The 18171-nt window shown below is 45.2% G+C and overlaps 1 protein-coding gene across 1 annotated transcript in view; it reads right to left on the bottom strand.

Annotated features, from left to right (window-relative positions):
* Positions 1–18167, bottom strand: part of Rgmb (repulsive guidance molecule BMP co-receptor b) — a gene marked incomplete at its 5' end in the record, with an annotated part of 21601 nt that extends 3434 nt beyond the window's left edge. The window contains 2 exons of the mRNA XM_013352349.2: positions 12814–13322; positions 18119–18167. Of these exons, the coding sequence (XP_013207803.2) occupies positions 12814–13322; positions 18119–18167 (558 nt within the window). The remainder of the gene's footprint in view (positions 1–12813; positions 13323–18118) is intronic.
* Positions 18168–18171: the final 4 nt, after the last annotated feature.

The raw sequence follows: 18171 nt of genomic DNA, 5'->3' as shown, positions 1-18171 counted from the left end.
GGGCTGAACAGTGCACTCCACAGGAGCAGGGAGCTCTCCCACACGCTGCGGGCTGAACAGTGCACTCCACAGGAGCAGGGAGCTCTCCCAAACGTGAAGCTTTCCCGACACAGAGAGCACCCCTGTTGGGAAACCGTCCACTTTTCTTGATAATTTTTATTTATCTCCCATACCAGGCATAGTATAGCTGGGGTCAGGGCTCGGGGTTTCTTTTTAAGCTACACAGAAGTTCCGAGGGACTTCATTACTGACATATCTAAGTCTCACCTCTAAAGAGATCCTTCACTGAACCATCCCCATGGTGAGTTCCCAGGACTCACCACTACAAACTGAATATAAGCACTGAGAGATGAAACAGGCTTTGGGTGGGGGGCACCTGCAACAACCGCCAATCATGCGCCTCGTGAGAGATTTCTTTCTTTTTTTTTTGTTTTTCGAGACAGGGTTTTTCTGTGGTTTTGGAGCCTGTCCTGGAACTAGCTCTGTAGACCAGGCTGGTCTCGAACTCACAGAGATCCGCCTGCCTCTGCCTCCCGAGTGCTGGGATTAAAGGCGTGCGCCACCATCGCCCGGCGAGAGATTTCTTCAAGTCTCTTCATCAAATGCTCTGCGTCACTGGCAAAGCTCTCAAGCACTGGCAGATAACACGCCCCAAACCTAGTAACGAAGATGTTTTCCCAAACAGCGCCAGGGGCCTCGGACTCCATGTCTTTCTCAGCTCTCAATTTTCCAAAGGAAGCAAAAAGTTCAGGGAAAAAAAAATGCATTGATAATACAAAACCTTCCTTCTATTGGGCCATTTCCTTCCCTGCAGAATCCTTCCTCTATAGCAGCTATAAACACAACTGAAGAAGTGAGCCTGCTCCCGTTTCTGCAGCGGACATGTGACGAGAGAGGGAAGTAGGAAGAGGATGAGGGTCTCTAGCCCAAAGAAGGAGCAGTTCCCCAGAGCCACCTGAGGGAGCAGCTGAGATCTGACTTATTGTCTGTCACTAATGTGGTAACAGTTTAATTTTTTTGTTACTTTTTTTTTTTCAAATGAAAAAAACAGAATAAAGGGTTGGGTGATTTGGGTCCAGAGGGCAGACTGACAAGCCCCTCGCTCTGTAAGTTACTCCGATGGCAAGCACCTCTAAGCTCCTGCAAAAGTAGTAGTCAAAACAATGGACCCTTGTTAAAAAGCCAGAAATGGCCCCCAAACCTCACTACCACCCTCAAGCTTACGTCTGAAGTTTTCCCCAACCCAGCCAGCATTTGCGCACACTGTTTAATTCCACACGTTCCCACTGGTGTTAACTTGACTGGAATTTTCCAGCCATTTCATTTTACTTCAGCCAGTTACAAAGACAGAGCAGAGCCAGCTGCACTGCAGCGAGAGACTGGTTAAGTTCATATCCGCTGTTTGCAGCTGCAAGCCAGACAAAGTGCTGTGAAAACCCCGGCCACTACCAGCCCTTCTCACATTTCAACACGTTCTTAACAACCCAGAGAAGGTGACCAGGGAGAGATGACTTCAGGAGAACAGGGAACCTTCCACTGTGAGGGGTTCTGAGGTCGGTGGGTATCTAAAGGAGACCATAAAACAGATTTATTTGGTGGCTCTAAAGTCAGTTTGACAAGTTTCCTTTTAAGACATGATGGGATTGCTAAGAGGTGAAAAGATTAATTCAAGTAAATCTTGCACCTGAAAACACGGGAAAGGTTAGAAAACATTGAGGGCTAACAATGCAGATGGCTAAAGTAAGTGTCAGTAATACTGTTTACAGTTGTGATCCTTGTTCTCAACCAAAACACATTCAAAAACAGAAGATTTAACAATCCAGTAATGTGTCTTTCTGGTCTAACGAACTTTAAGTTTAACCAACTTGGCATTGCATGCAAGAACTGTGACCATTTTGTTCGCAGTAGGAAGAGTGAAAAGGATTCACTTTTGCTGGGGCAACAGAGATGTACAACTGCAAACAAGTTGCCAAAAAAGACACACGGGGATCAATGTTAAGATGAGTGAAATAGTTTCACGTTTAATCTGGTTTTTTTTTTGTCATTGTGCACAGCAATTCCAGTCCTTACACACTCGGCTATGCAGGACTCACTAACACCTTACACTGCTATGCAGGGCTCACTGTAACACCTCACACACTCGGCTATGCAGGGCTCACTGTAACACCTCACACACTCGGCTATGCAGGGCTCACTGTAACACCTTACACTGCTCTGCAGGACTTACTTACACAAACACCTCACACACTGTGCTATGCAGACACATGGGAAACTGGCGTTCTCCACCTGTTAAATATTCTCCTCTACTTTACAGATTTTTGTTTACTCGTTGTTTGAAGTCGACTTTCTTTCTGATAAACTGTAATCTTTCTTTCTTGGGGATGTGAATGTGTAGAACTATCTGTTGAATCTACATGCAGAGGGGATGAGACAATCTCAAAGCACGGGAAAGGGTTCCTGAGAGGGCCTCGGTATGTAAGTGTACAGAGCAGGGACCTAGATGTAGAAAAACCCTGGGTAACAGTTGCACACGACTTGAGTTTTGAAGTGCAATGTCATTCCTCAGGACGATTGCAACACAAGCTCTCGACAAGCGAGCACTCAGCCGTGAACAGCATGAACTCCATTTCAGATAGTCTACCTTTCCAGAAAAGGAAACTCATACATCCATAGTAATAATAATTCATACTTCAGAAATATGCAAAAATTCATTGGAACGTTTTGCGAATTCCAAACTTTAAAAATTTCCATTTAGCAGCCATCAAGGGCCTAAAATGGGCATTTACTTTTGTATAGAGGTTTTCACTACGCGTTGTAAAACACCGGCTATGCTGTTTGCTTCCCCTCCACGAACTGATCCACACGCAGTAATAACTCAATTTGGCACATCTGTTCAATGCCACACCATTTATTATTGATGGGTGGCATTTCTGTGCATTTAAAACATCAATGCCTTTTGTTAAACCTCCCCCATCTAGTCTCTCTCAATCCCACCTTAGACAAACTACTCCAGCTCTTCTCATTCATTTTTAATCTCACTCTTGAGATCTTCACCACCCACAGGTCTATGAGGAAGAGAAAGCCGTTACGACAGATCAACCTTTGCACATATGAACGGCAACAAGACCTTAAGGTTTGTTGTAAAATTAAGAGCAGTGGTTCTCAACCTTTCCAATGCTGAAACCGTTTAGTAAATTATAGTTCCGCTTGTCGTGGTGACCCCCAGCCATAAAATTATTGTTGTTACTTCATAACTGTAATTTTGTTACTGTTATGAATCATAACATAAATATCTGTGTTTTCCACGGTCTTAGCAACCCCTGCAAAAGGGTCATTTGAATACTGAAGGGGTCGTGACCCACCAGCTGAGCACCACTCACTGATTCAGAGGCACTCCGCCTGCCTCTCCTTCCCACCAGCAAGAAAAGGAAATAAACGAAATTGAACAAGTCCACGAGGAAAACGCAGGCCCTGCCTCACCAGGATAACTTCCCAAGGCACAACAGCCTGTGAACAGCACACATGGGTTTTAGAACCCAACCCTCCAAAGGCTTTGCAGTCGGCTCTCCGTATACACCCACACCGTAGCTCTGTATATACTCTGGAACGTTTACCAGTGTCCAGTCAGAGCACTTAGCACTGCAAGTGCAAAGAACTTTCTGGAATGAATCCTCAACAGAACTGGAATTTCAGAGCTAACCATGGGGCTGGAGGAGAAACTGAAGCAAAGAAATGGGCTTGGAAGGCAACTTGATTTGTATCTGGTTAAAATTCTGCCCATGTACAAGGAGGTGAAAAGAAATGTCACTTCATATAATCAGTTGCTGTGTCGACACTGTCAAACTGTCTGGGTGTAGTCATGATGAAAGCACGGTAGACCCTCAAGGACACCCCGACTGGGCTCAGAGCCTCTTTCATGTCTGCACATGTAGGTGGAATACGGCCCTGACACTCAGCCCTCCATTCCGACAGCACACGCTTCACCACACTGGCTTTGCCTCCATCCCTAACACACCCAAATTCTACTCTGGAAGGCTGATTTTTCTAGATGTTGAAAAGCCGCTGAGGAAACTCTGAAACACAGCTTACTTCACCTCCAGGGCCACCTGTGGACTGTAGCTGGGGTAGTCCTCCTGTATGCAGGCAAAGAGGAAACAGATCTCCAGTTACATAACAATGAAGGTAACTCTCTCCCTTTTGTGAAACTGGGAGAAAATTCACACACATTTAGATTAACATTTGTCTGAACAATTTCATGCAAAGCCCAGACATGATTTTATAGGTAGCATGCTACACGCTGGGCTGGGGTATACGCTGTCACTGACGACTTCCCCCAAAGCGTCGGGGAGGTGATCTGTTGCTGGGAAGCAATCGTACAATTACTATTCAGCTCACATAGAACACTATACTCTCAGAAAGTGTGCGAACTGCAGAAGTGCAAGCTGTGAACTGCTTTTATTGGACTAGGAGAATAACTGCAGTTAAGACAGCACACTTACAAGGTGAGCAGCATATTAAAAATCTTACCCTGGACTCCTTTCAGCGTTTAGATGAGACTGAGAAACATACTGCCTTCTAAGCAGTTATCAAATACGTACGCTTCTCTACCCCCAGTCCTTTTCTACAGAGTTCTGTGTTCAGAGCACTCACAGCATGCAGAGAACTGGAATGGCTCATGCCTAAGTCTTCAGAATTGCCCTAGGTAATGAACACAAGCAAGAACAGGGGCTGTTTTGGCTGCTGCAGGGGTACTTGGCAGCAGAGAGAGAATTAAGAAGCCAAACCAGAGGGGAGGACACCCACAGCTGAAGGCTGCTAGGGTGGTCCAGAGACGCACCCGGCCCAAGGCCGGAAAAGCTCAGAGAATGAAGGCAGTCTGGCCCAGGGATAGCACATGAGGGGGACAGGCACACAAACGCCAACTTTCAAAAACCAGTTTCTATATAATTAAAAAAAGGAAGGCGGGAAGCATACACAGGCACAGACGGGGAAGCCAGCCAACTTCCTTCTGCACCCCAGTGGAACGCCATGCTGAGCATGAGGGGCAAGCCCTTCGGCCTGTACACCTCAGCAACTTCCCAAACTTTAAAGATTCCCTCGGTTCAGGCTCAGACTTTGTGCTGTGTATCACCAGGCTTTCAGATGAGAAGGTGAACCACTGTTGTTTGCAGACTGATGGAGAACAGGAAACCATGGCCTCCCTGCATTTTTTCAGCATTAGGAAGGGGAGAGAAAGCTTCAACTTCTTCACAATACACACAGACCTTGCCTGCTCTAGATTCAATTTCAAGTTCCCAAAGATATAAAAAAGAAAAGGATCGAGATGGTTAGAATTGGCGACCATGTGTTTTAAAAACCAGTAACTGGCCAAAAATACCCTTTTGCCTGGGCAGGAAAAGGGGAAAATGTTAGTACCTGCCAAGTGTCTATAGGTTCAGATTGAACCCTGAATCCATTTCAGGAGTACTTGCATGGGAGATAAGAAATTTATGTTTAAATGTTGTGGTATCCATTCCATCCACACTGCAGATACTGCATGCTAACATGAAGAAAGCCTCCCAGACTAGAATTAGCTGACCCCCCCCCCCCAGCCCAAGTATTGACATAATCAGCTAAGTGGAGCAGAAAGAGCTCCATTCTCTAGCAAGTGGGTTTCACTTGAGTTCTCCTATCTAGGATCCGACAGTGTCATAGGTTCACTTCAAGGCTCTCTAGTTAAAATAAAATCCAGCTTAGGTGTGTTAGTTCTTGTCCCTCACCACTCACGGACAGGCTGAGCATTTTGTTAAGTTACCCCACCCACGAGAACACAAAATCCAAACACTGGAAGAGCAAGTTTTACTGCAGTCAAAACAAATAAAGACAAAATGGGAAAGGGAGCATTTTTCATTGTTGTGCACTGTAGGTAATTCTTTCAGGCCACATTCCACAGAGGCAGAAAGTGTTTGGCTAGCGTTAATTGAAGCTGCCAACAACAACAACAACAACAATAAAAAGAGCCCCAACCACCCAACATTTCCTTCTCTCCACTGCCCCTCAAAATAAACCTGAACGGGGGGGGGGAGAGAGAGAGAGAGAGAGAGAGAGAGAGAGAAAGAGTTGGAAACATGACAGGAAACAAGTTCTGACTCTCAGCTGTGTCTCTGACTCTTGGCTTCCTGCCGCTCGCTGCCTTAAACTATGGAGGAAAGTGGATTTGTTTTGAAGCAGCAGAGGCCTACACCACTCAAGGAATCCTGCCTGGCGTGGACAAGCCAGGGGTTAATTTCACTTACCAAGGGGGATTTTTGGAAGGCCTCCTCCTTCCAAGGACATCTGGGACTCAGGGAGCTGGCAGTGTCAGGAAGATTAGAAGATGGTAAAGAATTTTTTACCCAGGGTGTTTTAACACATGTGGGAAAAAACAAAGGGATACTGTATTTGAAAAGCAGGCATGAAGAATAACCGAGGAGCCCGTCCGTGTTACAGAATGCTCCTTCCCAGTGTGGATCGATCACCAGTGAAGACCCCCCTTTCCTCCTCTCCCTCAACACAGCCTGGAAATCTTTACCTCCAGGCAATTTACTGAAACTGCCGTACAGCAGTTCCTGGGCCTAACACTTTATAATCCAGTACAAACAACAGCCTTACAGGAAATTGAAAAAGACAACACACCCAGTCCCACCCAGAAGCACAGCAGTGTTTTGTAAAACCCAGTCTCTAACATTTCTGTGCTATTTCTGAAATAAATTCAGGAATGACCAAAATGTGTAACACACGACTTAACAAGGGTTTTAAAAATGGGATGGGACCCTGAAAAATAAATTAAGACTGGTGGTTGTGGAAATACAGATGCAGGCGAGGGGCACACTGACCGTGGGAGGTGGGGAAGTCAAATCGTGGAGCAAGCAAGGCTGGAGGAACAAGCCTTGGGTGAGGGAGCCTGTGACAGGCTTCCAGGGCAGCTGTCCTCCCTGTATGGCTTCCTGACACCTGTCTCATCCTGCTAACTAATGTCTCTGGGAATCAATGCATTTTACCAAGAAGCTCTGAAGATGCACGGAAATCCCACGCTTTCCCACTACTGGACTACCAGGTAGGTAGCTAGTTGCAGAGGCTACATTCATCCCAACAACTCTAAAATGTAGTTTTTTTTTTTTAAATGTAGCAGCACCAAATTGATGACATTTAACCAGAATTATTATACCAAGGGAGCTACGACTATAAACTTCTTTCCTATCTATTCCTAGTATGACCCAATACCGACCAGTCTTAGAACTCTGTAGCATCTTTGTAGGCAAGAAGGATCACAAGGCTCAAATCTCAAAGAAATGGTTGGAACTATATATATGTATCTCCCAATGAAAGCAAATCTCAGAATAAGGGTTAGATGCTTTTCTAGACAACATGTCCCACGCCACCACATGCAGGAAAAGGGTCCACACATCCAAACACAATTCACCCAAAGGGAAGGAAGAAAACATTGATAAAAATAAAAGATCACTACTGTATAGCTTACAGGCACCCAGCTGCTAAAACAAAGCGCTGTAAAAACTTGTCTGTAAGAAAAAAATGTACTAGGCATGAGGTCAAGAGAGGGCAGATTTCCAAACCTCACTGCAGAGGTGCATCTAGAAACTGCGATCTTTTTTATTTTTTTATTTTTTTGGTTTTTCGAGACAGGGTTTCTCTGGAGTTTTGAAGCCTGTCCTGGAACTCACTGTGTAGGCCAGGCTAGCCTGGAACTCCACCTGCCTCTGCCTCCAGAGTGCTGGGTTAAAATTAAAGGCGTGCATCACCACCACCCAGCATGCTCCAATTCTATAAGCAACAGAGTGGATTACATGTTCACTGTTGCTGTACAGTGTCTGAGGGCCATCAGAAAAAAGTGACCACAACATGCTCCAGTACTCCAGGACTTACAAGGACTGGTTGATTTTATCAGAATACACAGCTCAAGGAAGACATCAACCAAGCCGTCTCCAGCTTTGGTGGAGCCTCTCAGGAACTCCAAGAAAGCAGTTACAGAATTTGAAATTTAGAGATATTATGGCTTATAAGATGATACACAAAAATAGCCCCAAGGGGCTAGACATCCTATTACACTCTGGGGAGGTCTGGGTGCTGCCCACAGGGTAACAGGAGCTGGTAGCCACTATCACCTCAACATACAAGCCACCTGGTTCAAGGAGGGACCAGGATGCGTGGTTCCCAATTTTCCCTACTTCTATTTTGTGTTCATGCTAGTTAAGTATTGTATAGGAAAGCCAAAGCAATAAGAAAAAAAGCACGATTTTACATAAAAATTAAAGGGAACACAAAGCAAGAGGGTACTTGTAAAAATCATGATTAAAAACGCAGCCATTGTTTTTAAACTGAAAGCATTCTGAAAAATTAGTGAGAATGTACTTGAGACTGACTTACTTTTCATTTTTTCAAATTACATTTTATCTATGCATTGTGTGTTTGTACGTGTGTGGGATCAAAGAACAATCCGTAGAGTCGATTCTCCCTTACCACGTGAGTTCCAGGAACTAACCCAGGTGGTAAGGCCTGGTTTCCGTGTTCCACCAGCTAGCTGGAGACTAATGTTTTAAAAACTCTTTCTTTCTTTCTTTCTTTCTTTCTTTCTTTCTTTCTTTCTTTCTTTCTTTCTTTCTTTCTTTCCTTTCTTGCTTGCTTGCTTGCTTTGTTTTTTTCGAGACAGGGTTTCTCTGTGGCTTTGGAGCTTGTCCTGGAACTAGCTCTTGTAGACCAGGCTGGTCTCGAACTCAGAGATCCGCCTGCCTCTGCCTCCCGAGTGCTGGGATTAAAGGCGTGCGCCACCACCGCCCGGCTAAAAACTCTATTTTCTTTTTTTTTAATTTTTTTTAAAATTTATTTATTTATTAAAGATCTCCGTCTCTTCCCCGTGGGTCTGAGGCGGTAACTCAGTTACTTTCCTCGTGTTAGGCAAGCCTTCCACTAATCCATACTACGGTCTCAGCGACTTTAATGCATGCTACCAGGAACACGTCAAGGGAAAGGATCAACACTTCCCTCTTTAGCCACCTTTTGTGACCATGCACTTAAACATCCTCGCTAACGACCTTTCTTTAAAAACAGAGACACAGCCCATTAAACGCATGGGCTGAGTCTGAAAGTGCCAAAGGACATGTGGAAGCAGAGCACAAGCAGCCATCCTCACAGACAGGTAACCTGGCTTCTTTGGCACCTGTGAGGTACAGGATACCATTGCAACATGATTCTCCAGCGCGGACAGGGTGTGACTGCCTCCTCCACGGTAGGAAAGCTGCCTTAGTGCACTGTGCCCCTAACACTGCCAGCTCTAATGAAGTTCCCCTCATTTCACTTTCTCAGTGTCTGCATGCCTGCATCTGCCTCTCGCAGCCAAAGGTGGGGAAGATTGCATCTGCGATGAGGTGAGGTGTGTAGGTGTGCCAGAAACTCTTGCAGCCCCAGGGGGGAGATGAAAAACTTGCCCTGGCTTCTCACCTTCAGTAACACATCTACCAGGAAAGCTGGCCTCCCAGTACAGACTCTTCCAGAGAGGAAGAGATCGGCGGGCGAAGGGTCTGAGCAGAAACATGGAGGCTCCAAGAAAGCATACCTGTGCACACCATGGCCATGTAGAAAGGGGAGGGCCCGTGTGTGGAGAGGGAGATAAATCACACTCCAGGCCCATCTGTCCTAACTCACTCACTGCTTACACGTGGAAAAAAAGTTTAGTTAATAAACGCCCCTTGAGTCCAGTGACTTCATCTTATTTTACTAAGTCTAGGTGTCCTTTGGTGACAGGCAGGAAGGACTTTTGGGCAGGAGCCTGGCTCAGGCTCCCAGGACCCAGCATTTCTCTTCAGGAGTGAGGGCCGTGAAATGCGCGGGTGTTTCTGTCTCACAGCTGGCCTTCCATATCCGACAGTGTTTACACACAGGGACGCAGCACACAGGTCTTTAGAAACGCTTCACCACGCGAGCAAGTTTCGCTATCGGCAACGTACAATGCTGGGGTACTTGAGGTTGGCCCAGGTATTTCCAGAAATTCTCAGTAAGAAAGTGAAGTATGCCTCCAAAAGACTAGCCAGATTCCTACAGCATTTGGGAGGAGGGGAAAGCACGTGGGACCTAGGAGGGAGTAGGTGGCCTCCCCAGACAGACACCTCGTCCCTGGTCTCCCCTCTTACTCTCTTGTCTTTGCCTCTTTCTGGCCAGCCCTACGTAAGTAGCCTCTGACACGCTCTCACCATCCTGGTATCCTGTCTTGCCCCAGGCTCAAAGCAATGAACCCTGTCAAGCTAGGACCGACACCCAAATAACCCTTCCCTCCTTTCAACTGCTTCTGCTCAGGTATTTGTCACAGAGATAAAAATGTGAGGGGCTGATTAACGTCTGGTGAGATGCACACGGAGAAAACCTTTCCAAAAGTTTTTTCTTCTTTTGTGTAACAGTCCTAGCTGTCACTGAATTCAGAGATCGGGCTGCCTTTACCGCCAGAGTGCTTGGACTAAAGGTGTGTCCACCATACCCATCAACTGTTTTTATTTTTATCACTACCTTTTCTTTAATGCTTTAAGTCCTTAAAGGTAAGATTCTGTAGCAATGTTAGCCCTTTGCGGATTTCAGCAACACATACCCTACAGGTCTTGAGACAGGCTGTCAAAACCAGCCTGGATACCCTGGAAACACACACAGATTTGAAATAAAGGAGTACAGCAGCTGCTGGGAGCACAGGACCACAGAGGGACTTGCTGAGTGGCGTGGCCAGTAGGTGAGGCAAAACACAAATGTGCAATTGAGACACCACACATGCCTGCTGTCCTCTTGAATTCTTCTCTGAGGACCACTTTTTCCTCCATTTTGAAAGAACAAAATCTTTGGCTCTTACCAGATGGAGAAAACACACCTGTGTTTTCTTCTTTTTAACTAACTTTCTAATCTTAAGTGTGCTGTAAATTGTTCCATATATGTAATTACATATAGTATATATTTCTATATATATATTTAAAATAGTGTATATACTATTAATACTTTAATTTGACCAAGAGTCTTCCAAATCCTCAACTCTCTGAACAATGGATAACTTTCCCATTCCCAATGTAATGGCTCATCAAATCCTCATGGAATCTTCAGTTATCCCAAGTTTGAGGTGTCTGATGACTGTTGTAATCCTGCATTTTTGGCAGTGGTCTACCCTAAAACCTCACAATCATTTATCTTAATACACACACACACACACACACACACACACACACGTGCACACACACACGCAAACACACGCACGCGCGCGCGCACACACACACACACACACACACACACACACGCCTTTAGAACCCAGAAGGAGGCATCAGATCAAGGAACCGGAGTCACAGATGGTTGAGTAGCCAGGCTGGTGCTGGTACCCGAACCCAGGGCCTCTACAGGAGCAGTAGGTGCTGTTAAACTGCTGAGCCATCTCACAGGCCATAAATATGTATCTTTATAACCTAACTTTTACCAAATGCACACTATGAGATCTACATAAGAAAAGTTATTTATAAACGTCTAAGAGCCGGGGAAAGAAAAGTTTATTCCAAGATGTAGAATTTGCCGAGGCAAAAGGCAAGCCTGAGATTTTACTGGGTTGAAGTAAAAACATTTCGGAGATCCCCTAAAATGTCTGCTTCAGTGTAACAGTCTTCTTTGTCAAGAGCAATGGCTTCTATTTTTAGATTTGTGACACTCCTGGGTGTCTCCAGATATCTCCCGAGGTGTTGTAAAGTTCCCTTCACAAAATGCCAAGTAAAATAATTTAACCTCACTAAAAATACGCTCCACATTTGGAGGCAAGGGAGGGAATCAAATAAGCAGGCACAGGACTTCAAAGCCTGATTCTTGTCAATTATATTTAGTCTATGACAACGAAGGAACAGATTAATAAATACAGGAAATTAAAACAAGATGAGACTGTGGGTTTGTGGCTGGGGAAGAAGGAAAAGGGGCAGTTTAGCTGGGACACCAGGGGAAACTCCTTTATTTACTAAGTTAAGTTACTTAGCAATGACTGGTAGTTGGAAACCCGCACTCTCCTATCTTGTACTAAAACACAGGTTTGATGCCTTATGGTTGGCATCAAAGGTCTCTACATACGATCGGTTTCTTCAAAATAAACTAGCATAGAGCAGACACTGGACCTGGGTAAGAATACCTTAGTTTTGCCAGCCTTCCTCTTAGCTTCTGGCTTAGACTGTTAACACAGGGTGTGAGATTACACAGGTGTTATATCGCACTGCTTGGCAATAGCCAATCCCTAACTTCCTTGGTTACCAAAAGGTTACTAACTAAAGCACCGTTGTGGGTTTGCCACTGGGAAGCTTGGCTTGCAGCCATTACATTTACTATAGTTTCTAAATCTCCAATAAAGTACGTTTGTTTCCCGATGGGCCGCTGCCCTGGGCTTCACAGCTTTCTTTATAGAACACCCACTTCACTTATGTGATCAATCTGACCGTGGATCTCTCCAAGAAGGGTCACACACTCGAGCACTCACAAGACAGCGCCAGAGAAGGCACACATTTTCCTCACTAAACAGGCCTGCCGTTTCTCGCTGGAGAACTTGATTTCACTGTTCACGTTTTATTCTTCATATCGTTGCCTATTTAAGTTTAGACCCACATTTTGTATGCCAGAAAAATTCCTTATTAAATAATCTCAAACTTTTACCAATCCTGTTAATAACTTCCCAAGAACATATACAAATGGTCCCTCTAAACAAGCCTGTATAACGTTCTCCACAAGCTGTCTGAAGGACCAAACATGAAAGGGGGTGTAGAAAGAGGGACCAAGGAGCATACTTGCCTTGTTGGTGGCAGTGGCACTGGATCCGGGGACCACAGGCACATTCGTCACTTGAACCGAAAGGTAATTATTGTCTATGAGGGGCCAGGCCCCTTCCACTTTGCATGTCTGGAAGTGGTCCTTGAAAGTTCTGAGGTGAGGGTCTCCAAACAAGCCGCAGAAAAGGTAATTGGGAGGGCTCTGGTCCCCTCCCCGGTGTTCTCTGACTCCTCCGTGGCTGTGGTAGTTACAAGGGTCATGGGTCACTTCCGGGTTGGTAGAGGATGTGGGCCCATCCTTGGAACAGTTCCTCTGGCTCATGAGGTCGCTGATACCTAACACAGCAGAGTGGTACACCAGGTTGCCGCGGCAGGCTTTTGAGGTTCGCTGGGTGCAGCCGGCATAGGCGCGGAGGGCCTTGCAAAACTCGGAGTCAAAGCCATCGGCGGCAGAGTTCAGGTGTGAAGTGAGGGACACGAAATCCGTGGTACATTTCTGGATTCGACACTGAGCTGGCTGCTGGCAATCACCTGTGGGAAAGAAGACCAAGCATGTAAAAGCTTCTTCACTTCCGGGTATCATGAGAAGATGCTATTCTCCCCTGGGAACTGTCTAGTCTACCTCAGACTTCTTTTTAAGGCTGTACTGAGTTACAATGTTTCTCAAATTAAGCCACCGGGAGAAAAACTGGATACGGTTAACTGAAAACTTTAAAGCTTGGGGTTTGGTGACTGAGCATGCGTCTAGTCTAGGAATGTCTCTAGGTTAGAACTGCAAATGAAATATTGTTTCTCGTTTGCTATTTATTTATAGATTTTTTGACCAAGATTCCTCTGTTTTGATTTTTAAAGCTGTATGAGTAATTTGCTTTGGAAAGCACTGGGAGAGATACACTTATGCACATAGCTATGATTAAAGCTTATACAACAGAAGAAGGGCTAAAATTCTAAATTATAGTATGTTTAAAGTATCTCTACCTGATTCTTGTAGAGCTACAGGGTATGAAAATCAAGGGGGAAAAAAACCCCAAGTAGTAAGTCATTCTCTTTCCTGAGGTACATTACGAACAAACTACATGCAGTCTCAATGCCCTAGCTTCTGTAAAACGTTAAGTACTCGGCTACAAAAAGTGATTCACTTGACCAAGATCCAATTTTACTTCTCTTAACACGTCTGTCACACAGATCTCAAGTAAACCACAAAGCACACACACAAACTAAAAAAGTATGCAACACAAATACACTTCAAAACATGAATCAGAGACCTATAGAGTCACGAATTCCTAGCGTGTGTGTGAACACACACACACACCTCGCTTTCTCTCCTAAGTTAAAGAAAAAGCTAAAGTGAAAACGTAAGGATGAACGTCCGGTGTTAACGAAACTTCCAAATCACCTTGTCACTTGTCTCTCATAACAATTCATGAAACCCCTCAAGCACAAGACAAAGAGACAAAACAACACTGTCAGTCATGTGCACCCATCGATTTCATATTGTATCAAAAAGCGAGACTAGATTTACTGAAACATGGCTCGTGTATCTCAAGTTGAATAAAATGAACTGTAGCATACACTTGAAATTCCTTATAGGTGCTTGACCTACAGAAGAAGTCTTACTGGATCTCACTTCTTAGCAGCTTCCTCTTCTGAAAAACGAGGAAGTTGTTATAGCAGCTTTGTGGTTTTTCTTCAGGCATAAAATATCACACATTGTGTATTCTAGAGGGGGAAAACCATCGACATCGCTGGACCATTCATTGATTTTTGGCTAGTTTTTGTGTATGTTTGTTATATTATGTGTATGAGGGTTCTGTCTGCAGGCATGTCTGTGCACATGCATGTCTCGTGCCCTCAGAGGCCAGATGATGGTGTTGGATCTCCTGGAACTAGAGTTACAGATGATTGAGCCATTATGTAGGTGCTGGGAATCAAACTGGGATCTCCTGGAAGAGCAGACAGTGCTCTTAACTGATGAGCCATCTCTCTAGGTCCTACTTTTTTTTTTTCCTGAGACAAGGTAGGTCTCATTGACCTGTAGCCCAGGCTGACCTTGAACTTGCAATCCTTCTGCATCAGCTTCCAGAATGTTGGATTGCAGGAGTATGCCACCATGGCTAATTAAATTCAGTGGGTTATTTTAAAATATATAACTATTTCAATATGCGGATACAGTAAACTTTAGGATATCGACACCTAAAACTCCATCTGATAAAAGACATCATGTAGTAATCCCTATATTGATTTAGAAAGGTGATTCAGAATGGATATTTTTAAATTTTAGTGAAATGGTAAACTGTTTCTGGCTTTAGTTGGGAGGAAGTGTGGGAGATAGCAATCTGACATCTTTGTGAGATTCCAAAGACCTGGAGAAGAAAAAGGATCAGCTGAATCTTCATTTTCACTTTTACCAGAATAAAGGAGATTAAAATTATTTTACTACTTTGGAGCCATGGACTTATAGCAATTACCAGACCACTTTAAAAAAAATCATCTTCATGTATTTGATTCATTTAAGACTTGTTCAGTGCAACACTAACCAAGGAAGCTCAATTTATATAAGACTCCTTTCTCCCAAGCAGATTTATTTACTTTCAACTACTTTTACTGAACAAGACAAATCAACAACAATAATCGAGCAAATTCACTCTCCTAGAAGCCTTCAAGCCATTTTCAAGGGAAGGTGTACTCAAGGCCTTGCCTTGTCCTGGTGGGATTGCACAACTAGCTAGCGCTAGTGAAGGCCATTCTCTTCAATTCCTGACTAGCGCAGTAATCACTGAAAGCTGGGAATAAAAAAACACCAAACAACAATGGGGTGACAATTATACCACTAAAATCAGATGCACAGCAAGCACAAAACAAGAAGAGCAGGGTCAAGATCACTCAGTAACACCTACCTCTTGGACTACAAATAATGACCGTACTAGAACTTTCCGCTAAACTTGTGGGGCCTATTTGTTCTTTTTATGGTCTATAAAATCTATCCGGGCATACAGTTACTTATAATTATTTCAAACAGCCATAAAATATCAAAAGTAAGAAAAGCACGGGGATGCACCATGCGAGCGTGGAAGAGGGAGAAGATGCAGCATTCCCAGTGGGTTCTTTGCCCAGCCCCTGACTCCTAAGGGCTCCCCTTTTAGCGGTAGGCAGGCGGTGACAGCTGCTCTTTGGCTTTGGATTAGGGTCCTAACAACCGGTGGCTGTAGATATGATCAGCGGGAGGGAGATGACTGAAGAGAAAATGCTTTGAGGTTAGCATTCTCAGCCCCATTGCAGGCTCCCGTAGAATGACTAATTTGCAGCATACACCCAGAAATATCGAGGCTTCATGAATTAATAATGACAGAGCACACTTTGCCTGTGAGAAGCCGTAAAGTGAGCCTCTTGTCAAAATGCCAAGACAAAGCAGAACAGCAACACACTCCAGGATGTGGCCAAGGAGGCCATGAAGTGTGTGAGTAAGCAAGAATTCCCTTACTGGATATCCACTCAGGAACTGCAAAGGTCTTAAAACACGATAAGATAAAACACAGATGAGAATAAACAAATGCCATTTCCCAAGGGCAGAATTCAAAAGGTGCACTTAACAATGAAAAATTTTCTACTTTGGGGTCAGATCACCTACAATTGGTGTGACGTGTATTTCCGTGCCAGTTACTGTAAGTGCTCAAGGGTTCGTGGTCTAAAGCTTTCACCATTTTTTAATGAATCGGACATAAAAGACTCACCACGCAAGACAGCTTCCTTCACGCCAGAGCTGTGAATCTGCAGCCCAGCCACCAGTTTATAATAAAGGAAATGAGATATGAAGCCGAATCGAGCAAATTATAGAGCCATATGGGGCACCGAGGCAAATGATACGGGCCCAGACATAAAGCATATGGCGGTCCATCTGCAGGCAGCACTTGCTAGGCTCCCTGGTCTGGAAAAGAACCCCAGTTTTTCAACAGCACCCGTCTTCAAAGAGATCTCTTCACAGAAACGAGAGCCGTGCAAGCCCTTTGGGTTCAAGCTAAGTGTGAGCATACACTGAGATTCTGAAAGGGACCTCGTGTTCCAAACTCCTGCTTATACAGGCAAGGAAGGAAATCTCCAGGAACTACTCTCCAATCCTGTCATGGCCCTAGAGCAACCATATCCAAGCTGCCAAAGAGAACTGAGCTCAACATACCATTTCAACTTCCCTTTCAGGATTTGACACACAATGCATATTTTTCCCCCAACACTCCTGAATACTGGCACATTAGCAAAAAGTTTCCATGAAACCACATGCAGACATTTTTCTAAGGTTTGAAAGCTACTAATTTAAAGCCTTAATTATCCCACAACTGGCTATTACATTTTTAGTACGACCAGTCCATTTCCCCAAGCGACAGTGTTAAAAAGCAGCCGTTACGCCGCCTCGAAGGGCTGTCTCTTCAATATTATTTTACTCCATTCCATAGAAAGACCTCCCGGCTATTTTAGCATGGTTGGTATGCCTTAACAAGTAAAAAGTTCTCAGTACAGCTGAGTGACATTAAACTAGAACTCTCCAGATGAGAGCGTGTGAGTGTCATCATAAACACAGGGGGAAATCTATCCAATGCTCTGGTTTTCAAGCAGAAGGACAATGATTTTTTTGATTTTTTTTTTGTTTTAGGGGGAAAGTCTAAAAAGGGAATTGTACTTATTTGTTAAGAAAACAAAAACAGGCATCCCATATCACAAGGTTCAGGTTCAGGTTTATTACCCGAAGAGCACATTCCTCAGTGCTGCGTCGTCCGCAGAGGCCCTGCTGACCTCCGCACTGAAACACACATCTGTCAAGCCCGCTAGGAACCGAAAATACGAGGCTAGCCTCATAGCACCTCTTCAGTCTGCCAAACTCTGTGCCGAGAGCAGCTTTGGCAAAACAGAAAGAAATCCCGGATAACTTAAGTTCCTTCGGAATCCACCCCAACTCGGGTGAAAAAAAAAAAATCTTTGCACGGGGTGCGATTCCCAGCCTCGCCACCACCCACAGCAGCAGAGGAGCGCCGCACAAGGCTCTGTTCTCCGCTCGCAGGCGGTTAAGGCAGCGGAAACCCGATCCGCAGCGGGCTCCAGTAAACACCCCAGCGGAGAGCAATAAAGCCCCGGAGCGCTGGTCCCGCACGCGGCCCCCGCACGCTGGGATCCGCTCAGCGGCTGGCGGGGGCCGGCGGCGGACGGGCAGGACTCGGCGCCAAGCAGAGCCGTGAAACCGAGCCAGGGAACGCCGTGCTCGCCCCGCCTGGGCCGTGGCGTCCCGGGGACCCAGAACAAAGCCCGCGCGGCCCGTTCCCCACCCTGCCCGCGCCTACCTGCGTGGAGCAGCCCAAGGCTGAGCAGCAGCAGCAGCAGCGGCGGGGGGGAC

This window comes from Microtus ochrogaster, linkage group LG9 (genome assembly GCF_000317375.1).
Source record: "Microtus ochrogaster isolate Prairie Vole_2 linkage group LG9, MicOch1.0, whole genome shotgun sequence".
Lineage (NCBI taxonomy): Eukaryota > Metazoa > Chordata > Mammalia > Rodentia > Cricetidae > Microtus > Microtus ochrogaster.
Note: the sequence above shows the minus strand (reverse complement) of the source record. Positions and strands in the feature narration are given on the sequence as shown.